Source organism: Atta cephalotes (genome assembly GCF_000143395.1).
Source record: "Atta cephalotes unplaced genomic scaffold scaffold00034, whole genome shotgun sequence".
In the NCBI taxonomy this organism is placed as follows: Eukaryota; Metazoa; Arthropoda; class Insecta; order Hymenoptera; family Formicidae; genus Atta; species Atta cephalotes.
The window spans coordinates 1,092,177-1,100,295 of NW_012130098.1; the positions used below are offsets into that span (position 1 = coordinate 1,092,177).

Here is an 8,119-nt window from a genome sequence, read left to right on the forward strand (position 1 = left end):
TCACTTTAAAGTATAGAACTACTTATACTTACGATGGAGAACTACTAAGTAGAATTTATACCATGCTTACATCATAATTGGGATATTTGTTATTTGTTTATATTGCTTGTGAATAAATTAGGCTCTTTACTGGATTTCATGATGACCGAAATTAATGCGATAACAACGGTATTACGCAGAATGTTTAGCAAGAAAGCGACTTTCAAGTCTGCGACTCGCACTAAGCCACTCGCCGGTATTCATAAAAAATGAAATTTATAGAAAAGGATGAATCAGTTGACAATTTTGATGCTGAAGACATAAGTGAATTCGAAACAGATTTTATGAATGTCGGTACTAGTCATAAGATGTATAAAAGGTATGTTCTAACTTATATATTATTATATTTAATGCTGGAATATGTTTATATATATATATATATATATATATATATATATATATATATATATATTCAATATATATTCATATTTTCATTTGAACAAGTGAAATTCAACTATCTACAATCTGTACAAGACTATGGATCTGTACAAATAAGTAAGATAAATATATGTTTAATATTTGGTAAAAGCGAGAAAGAGAGTTCTAGTATAGTCTAATACAGAAATAAAAAACAGACTACATATACTTTACTGAATTCTGTTAACTCATATTGAAAGTGAGAGATATATATTATAAACTTGTATTGATATGCAATAATTTTATTACCAAAGTAAGCAAGTATTGTAACATCCTCAATAGTAACATCCTCATCTGAGTATAAAATACTTATATAACTTTAGACTCATTATCACTTGCGTGAAAATGGAAAGCAACTGTTATTTATTGAAAATTGTGAAAACATTGCTTATAATAAAATATGTCTAATTAATTTATTATAAGACATTGATTTTTTTTTTCAGGGAGATGCAGAACAGAAAAGAACGTTTTAAACAACAGATTGTTCAAAAGTATTTTAAAGAGAAAGAACCACGTTTCCTCACATTTGCTGAAAAGGAACTGATTCAAAAGTTACATAACTTCAATCCCGAAGAGTGGACAATAGAGAAACTCAGCGAGAGTTTTCCTGCTTTACCAGAGACAATACGAAAAATCTTACGCACTAAATGGTTGCCAAAATCAGTGGAGAAGGTTGTGGAATACGACAATGTGGTAAAGCGAAATTGGGAAAAATTCCGGAAGGGTGAATTTCCATTAAGTCCAATACTCAGTGAACATTTGACGAAATTTAAGAATAGGAAAATTATTTCAACAGACAGAGAATTAGCAAAACGGTTTGTCCCTACATTAGAATTTAAGAAACCAAAGAGTCAATTGTTCTCTAGTATTGTACAAACTTATCTCGATGAGAAACAGGAGGATATGAAATTATTGTCGCAAGAGCATAATTCAAATAAATTGACAGATAAATCTAATCATTATGAAAATCAGAATTTATTGACTGCAAGCACTATGACCAACAGTATGACTGTTATTAAAAGTACAGAGACTTATAGATTAAATAAGAAACTATCTTCTACATCACGTATAGATTCACAAAATCATGATGTACCATTTAATAAAAAAAAAGAGAAGCTACTTATATTTGATGAATTTATAAAGGAGAAACTTGAAGATATAAATGAGGAATCTCCGGAAGAAGGTAGCATTCTCCTAAATGCATACAGGAAGCAAATAGATGCTAGTCAAGAAGTGCAGAGTACAGAAGTTGCCACAGCATCTGACAATGCAGTAATTTATCCGAAAGAAGGTGCTCCATCAAAAATTGTACGACAATCTGAGAAAGATGTTTCTATAAATTTTAATGATAAGAATAGAAGCTTCAATATTATTGAAGCAGATGACAATTTGTTAAATACTTCCATTATAGCGCGAAATAAAAAAGTAGATGTAGAATTAAACTATGCTAAGCCAATAAAGATCGCAAAGCATCTTTACAAACCTGGCATGACGTATCGGATCAGCGATTGTTATTATGATGATGACGGAGAATTTTTATATCGCGTTCCGAGTGTACACAATTGAAAGTCAACTTATCAAATTATTAATTAATGTAGATAACAAATTTATGTAATATACAAATGTAGACATAAAATAAACGAACATTTCTCTAATATTAATTTATTATCAATTTTCTTTATTATATCAAATATAATTGTATTTTTCATATTATTCGTAGACGTATTTTATTACATTATTTACATTTGAATTATATAAAATAAATACATTTTCCTACTAAGTACATTATTCATTCATTTTTTTGTTATACTTGTATAACAAAAAAACGAACAAGCTTTTCAAGCCTGTTGACTTTAGGGTTTACCGTATCTGGACACACGGTATTGCGAGAATTCCATAATATTATCTATGTGTATATGTGTAGAAAGAAAAACCGAGTATATACTAATGTGTAGTTGAAAAGAAACAATCGTTTTATATTGGTATCACTGCCAAATATCAACAGAAAGTGCTGGTTAGGTCTACTGTGCGTAACATAACCTATATATAGAATTTGCAGCAAGAAATTAAATAAGTATCAAATTGATATGCAACATTAATAAATTAATATCGTATTGATATATAACATCATCTTTAAAAATGATACCAACTGCTAGAGCTGTGCTTCATGTTGAACGACATATAAGTTAGTATTAAGGAAATTATAAGTCATAATGTTGCTCTTTATTAATGATATATTTAATTTTTCTTATGGTATAATCACTTATTGCTTGTAATTATTAATCGATTTATTATCGGTGGCTATTCACATTATCGATTATTACAGGTTATAATATTGTAGTTAATGGGTTTCATCAATCTTGCACACAATACATAAATCAGAGATGGAGACAAAAGTATGATTTCTGAAATTATCTATGTTTAAATAGAGAATATTAATATATATTGATATATTTAACATAAAATCATGCCTAAGTTTATTGTATAGTTATATATAGAATATCTATATTGTAGAAAATACGAAAGTGTAAGAATTTGTTCTATTTAAATTACTTTATGTATAAAATTTATTAATATATATCTTAATGATATTGACAGATATGTATGTAATTTGCAATTATAATTGTCTAATTAATATAATATATTTTAGACGTGGATTAACAGCTAATCCAAATACTTTTGGTCCTTTGACAAATTTGCCAGATTATACATTTAAAGATGGAAGACCTACGCCTCTTGGAGTAAGACAAAAAGCACGCTTAGATAAACAACGTGATTATGCAGTATGTAAAATAAAAAAAAATTATTATTTGTTATGAATTAATAAGAAATTGTTATGAATAAATTATATATCATCTTTATTTTATTGATTTCCAGGCAAAAATTATCAAATTAGTAGGAGAGGTGGATTTTGCTGTTGAAAGACATGCTAGAATGCAGGAAAAGAAAAAAGAAGAGAGGCAAGAAATCCTGAACAATAAATTGAAACCTAAAGGAGATTTATTACTTTAAATACAAGCAGATACAATAAAAAAGTAGTTTTTATATATTAGAAAGTAAAATATACTTACTTAAATGTTATCTTATATATAATTGTTTTATTTTTTCATTATTATCCTTTTACTCATGCGAACAATAATTGATATAAAAATCTACTTCATCACATTCCATTAAAATACATGTAATTAAAAAACAATATATAGAGAAACGTGGTATATAAAGAAAATATATTTTCCATATTTTACATGATTTCCAATATATACCATATAATATTTTGCAAAGTATATATACTTATGTAAAGATATTATTTTTAATTTTACATCAATAATACATACTGAATTAACTACATACTAATAACTACATACTAACTACATACAATTAACTACATACTATTTTATCCTCTAATTGTTTCGTTAATCTCGATTGGCATTTGCAAGCAACACCGATACATAGCCCATCGATGTTTTTAGCAACTGAAACGTTTTAATCTTTAATTAAAATATAAATTTAAATATAATATATACTATTAAGAAATTATGACGATATACGATACTCTCACAAAGAATACCAATATTTAATGATTCAAGTAAAATCACAAAAAGATTTGCATATTATTTATATATATCATATAACTCACGTTGCAGAACGTGGACATTGTCATCGGAAATGTTTTTCCTGCTGTAATATTGACTGGTTTCTTTGTGCGCAGCATAATTAATGTCAGGTTTCTTGCTGCTTTTGGCTCCAAAGTATACCATACGTATTCATACGTGGCGCGATGTATTTTTTCGGACTAAGAAAATATGTTTCATATATATATATATACATTGAGAAATTAATTGGACTAAAGAATTAATCTTTCTTGCGCGCAAGCGCGAATGAGAGAATGAGTGAAATTAATTATTTAAATTACGTCACTTGATTGTAAAAAAATTCGATTTTTTGAGAATTAAATCCATTGATTGAATTAAATTGATTGAAAATTAATTAAGTTAAAATGTACGATTTTGCAATTTCTATTTTTCTACTGCAAACTAATACTATCACGTTCATTATTATATTTCAATAATAGAGGAAAGTCGCCGATATACTGACATAATCTTCTAAAGAGATACCCTCTTATTTCTCGGAATTAATTATTGCATTTTATTAATAAAAAGATGATTTTAATAATTAAAGAAGTAAAAACTCATAACTTATATATTTATTTATAACTTATATATTTGTGGTTTGTTTTTATACGAAATCAGCTAAAAATGACAACCAAAAATAAGTTCCACTTAAAACATTTTTTTGAAATAATGAATAGTTTGAGAGATAATTACATCCAAAGCTTCAAATAGGATACTCCGATTATTATGGACATATTAAAATTTATATTTTTGAAAATTATAATTGTTAAAAAAATATTTTCGTTTACAGTTAAAGTTATAAAAACGTTCTAAAGTATAGAATTAGTTTAGTCTCGCAATTATTAAAGAAATCATTATTAATACTTACTTGCGTCACGAGAAGTTCACCGACCGCACAATAAAGACACGTATGCATTAAAACACATGTAGTGGCGGACATGTACCAAATCAATTGCATCAACGATAAATAACCACCTCGCTCAATAATCTAAATTATTGTAAATTATATACATTGTATTTTAAAATATATTATTTTATTGATTTGAAAATTATATTACATGAAAAATTATAAAAAGTAAAACATCTATAAAGGATTAGCATTGTAGCTAACATCAATATTATTTATTAATTAATAATATAATAATCTAATATCTACTGTAGACCTTAACAATATGATATATGCTATACTATTATTTTTACTTACGCTAATTATTAGAAATCCATCAAAACAAAACAGTATACCAAAAAAGAATAACAGACCGAGCAGCATTAAGTTGAATGTGTTATCAATAGTTTCTATAGATCTGTAAAATAGATACTATGAAGTAAAAAACGATACATAAATTTCAAATGTTATGTAAAACATTTATACATTTTCTATAAAATTATTTTAAAAAATTTAATTTCTATTATTTTAAATGATTCTAATTTTTAATTTACTTATTTCTAAAAATTACAGCATGAAGCAAAATTGCACATTGCGTTTTTAAAAATCAAATTTTGATATATTCTTTACAGAATTTCTTTAGAGAAAAGATTCGACAAATCGATTTTGAACATTTATGAATATTTTCAATTCAGGACCTGATCAAGCGAATGTGATCTTTCACATTGTGCTTTAAAAGCTCTTTGAAATTTGAATTCTTTCCCAAATTCAAAAGTCGCAGATATAGATTCTCCATCTGGCCGCATATATGTAAGATCAAAAGTCCAAGGAAGTTGTCGACTGCGGTATAAGAGAGACCAGATGTAGTTAGTCCGATTACTTGTATCAAATATGTTAATTCAAAATTCGGGCTGTTAGATATATCGTGTGGATAGTATGTTTGGATTGGCAAATGCTTTCCAACCGGATCGGTAAAATTCGTTACGTGCCTAAGTGTCTTGCCAAAAAGGAAAGAACCGAAGGTTATCAACAATGTGGAAAGTATCATAAGTGCTCCGCAAATAGCAAGCAAGCGAGTGATTCTGGCTTGTTTTAGCATGACAATTCGTTCTTCTTCCATTTTTACTTTTATCCAATCTTTCACAATCATATCAATCAACGGCGATAAAGCTAGAAAAATAATTTGTTTTTAATATACATATATGTGATATTATTTTCTTGTAACATTATTATGATATTGTGCTCGTGTTCTTAACTCAATTTATGGATTTAGTGGAGTAGTATATATTTGTTAAAATTCATAGTTTCAGAAAGTAGTCAAAGCATTTATGTATTAGTTCAATAAAATAATAAAATGGAGAAAAATATAGAAGACTGAAATAAATCAGTTTATTAAATAATAAAATACCTCCTTTGTTGTACCACATAATGAAGACTTTCAACATCGTTATCAAAAGAGGTAGGGTATATTGTAAATTATCTATCATTAATATCATATCGCCCCATACTTTTATCAATGACATTAAAGCCGGTATAGTTAATATAAAAATCAACATAATAACATTAAATAGAAATCGAATTTTTGATAATAATTCTTCACATCGAATTTTGCTTTCTTTCGGCCACAAACCGATGATTTTTAACATGCAGCGATTCAGACTAATCGCCCATTCTAAATCTGTGTAATAGATCAAATATATTAGAATTATATTTACTTAAATATCACTTTATACTATAAAATTTTACATATGTTTTCTTATATAACTTTACATATTGTTATAAGATATTAGTTGGATAGATTAAATTTTAGTAAGATATTGTTATTAAGATAAGTTATTTGTTTAGTAAGATATTAGTTGGATTTGTGAATATTATTTTTCATTTTACACTATATGAAACATAACTTCACATATTTTTTCGTAGTTTTATATGTATATTGTTTATATGTATATTTTACATTCTTAAAGATTGAAGGTAAAATATATATACACAATTATATCATTTCTTAATAAAAATTTCATTTTTGAAATTAAAATACATATTAAATATAAAATTAATATAAATTCACACAGATTTATATCACTTTCATATAAGAATTTGTGCATCAACTTAAAACTTTATATTGAGTACAAGATAGAAGAAGAAAAAAAGAGAGAAATAATTGAAAAGTAGAATATAAAACATTTTTTTTAATTTTGATGCTATAAAAATAATGAATTCATTTTTTAATTATTGTGTTGTACAGCAACTTAATTTAATAACATGTAAGATATATTATCTATTAGATGATACAAAAACAAAAATATATTGTTATGTATTGAAATTTAAAACGTCAATTATTGTTTCTTGCTTTTCAATACACTCTCTTATTCTCTTATATGAATAAACATTAAATACAGCAATCTTCTCAAAATTGTAACACAGAGAAATAATGTTTTATATTTAATATATGTCTCGTTAAAATTATTAACTAAATAAAAAAAGAATACCATTATATTCATCTAAACTATCCATTGGTCAAAGAATTACTGATCGTCCTTCGTCAATGATATCATCCCCACTTTCTGAACGTTATTACCACGCATGCTTCTGACGAAATTCTTGAAACATGGTACATTGCACCGTCGTAAATATTGTAGCAATCAGAACGAACATATGCTGTTATCGTCAAAATGTTCATTTGGAGAAAGGGTAGGATATATAAATTATAATGGTAAGTGCGCAAAAACGAGCATTCGAAGTTCATTGGTACTGGTCGTTATTTTGTATTTTTTTCTTTTTTGCGAAGACTTCGTAAATGAAAGGTCGCAACTGCGTGTATAAGAAAAAAAATTTTTACGTTCGTAATAAGAAGACGAAATGGCCATATCGTAAAAATTTCAAAAGATCCGTGGAAGATGCACAGCTTGCAGATACTTTTTGCGTTGCTAAAAAATTCCGTTGCTGAAAGAGAAAAAAATTACCGTCTGTTAGACCCTTTGATGATACATTATTAATGAATCTATAGCTGCAGGTTGTTTCATCGAGCAGTTGAGACGTAACCAGATAACGAAAATAACGGGAGGAAATAGTGACAATAAGTAATAGTACAATTTGTCGATGTTAATTCGAATTATTATAAGAGGTATGTGAGCGTAAGTTTATG

The 8,119-nt window shown here is 26.8% G+C and overlaps 4 protein-coding genes across 4 annotated transcripts; 2 read left to right on the forward strand and 2 right to left on the reverse strand.

Annotated features, from left to right (window-relative positions):
- Positions 1–248: 248 nt before the first annotated feature.
- LOC105621506 (lamin-like protein) lies at positions 249–2,022 on the forward strand. Its single transcript, XM_012202977.1, has 2 exons — positions 249–358; positions 900–2,022. The coding sequence occupies exons 1-2, from the start codon at positions 249–251 to the stop codon at positions 2,020–2,022; spliced, it is 1,233 nt and encodes a 410-aa protein (XP_012058367.1).
- Positions 2,023–2,595: 573 nt separating this feature from the next.
- Positions 2,596–3,468, forward strand: LOC105621508 (39S ribosomal protein L52, mitochondrial). Its single transcript, XM_012202978.1, has 4 exons — positions 2,596–2,641; positions 2,783–2,852; positions 3,107–3,239; positions 3,334–3,468. Exons 1-4 carry the CDS (start codon positions 2,596–2,598, stop codon positions 3,466–3,468), a joined length of 384 nt encoding a protein of 127 aa, XP_012058368.1.
- A 401-nt stretch (positions 3,469–3,869) lies between these two features.
- LOC105621564 (odorant receptor 49b-like) lies at positions 3,870–5,028 on the reverse strand. Its single transcript, XM_012203034.1, has 3 exons — positions 4,957–5,028; positions 4,094–4,249; positions 3,870–3,929 (listed from the first exon to the last, which is right to left on the reverse strand). The coding sequence occupies exons 1-3, from the start codon at positions 5,026–5,028 to the stop codon at positions 3,870–3,872; spliced, it is 288 nt and encodes a 95-aa protein (XP_012058424.1).
- Positions 5,029–5,665: 637 nt separating this feature from the next.
- LOC105621565 lies at positions 5,666–6,419 on the reverse strand. The gene is made up of 2 exons (XM_012203036.1): positions 6,383–6,419; positions 5,666–6,144 (listed from the first exon to the last, which is right to left on the reverse strand). The coding sequence occupies exons 1-2, from the start codon at positions 6,417–6,419 to the stop codon at positions 5,666–5,668; spliced, it is 516 nt and encodes a 171-aa protein (XP_012058426.1).
- Between the last annotated feature and the right edge of the window lie 1,700 nt (positions 6,420–8,119).

Excerpts from the sequence above, each read along its gene's own strand:
- LOC105621565 (XM_012203036.1), bottom strand. The coding sequence starts at position 6,419 with ATGTTGAAAGTCTTCATTATGTGGTACAACAAAGGAG. Across the intron at positions 6,145-6,382 it reads TATGTGGTACAACAAAGGAG|CTTTATCGCCGTTGATTGAT; the intron begins GTATTTTATTAT and ends TTATTTTTCTAG.
- LOC105621506 (XM_012202977.1), top strand. The coding sequence starts at position 249 with ATGAAATTTATAGAAAAGGATGAATCAGTTGACAATTTTGATGCTGAA. Across the intron at positions 359-899 it reads AGTCATAAGATGTATAAAAG|GGAGATGCAGAACAGAAAAG; the intron begins GTATGTTCTAAC and ends TTTTTTTTTCAG.
- LOC105621564 (XM_012203034.1), bottom strand. The coding sequence starts at position 5,028 with ATGTCCGCCACTACATGTGTTTTAATGCATACGTGTCTTTATTGTGCG. Across the intron at positions 4,250-4,956 it reads GTGAACTTCTCGTGACGCAA|TCCGAAAAAATACATCGCGC; the intron begins GTAAGTATTAAT and ends ATATTTTCTTAG. Across the intron at positions 3,930-4,093 it reads CAATGTCCACGTTCTGCAAC|TTGCTAAAAACATCGATGGG; the intron begins GTGAGTTATATG and ends AAAACGTTTCAG.
- LOC105621508 (XM_012202978.1), top strand. The coding sequence starts at position 2,596 with ATGATACCAACTGCTAGAGCTGTGCTTCATGTTGAACGACATATAA. Across the intron at positions 2,642-2,782 it reads TCATGTTGAACGACATATAA|GTTATAATATTGTAGTTAAT; the intron begins GTTAGTATTAAG and ends CGATTATTACAG. Across the intron at positions 3,240-3,333 it reads ATAAACAACGTGATTATGCA|GCAAAAATTATCAAATTAGT; the intron begins GTATGTAAAATA and ends ATTGATTTCCAG.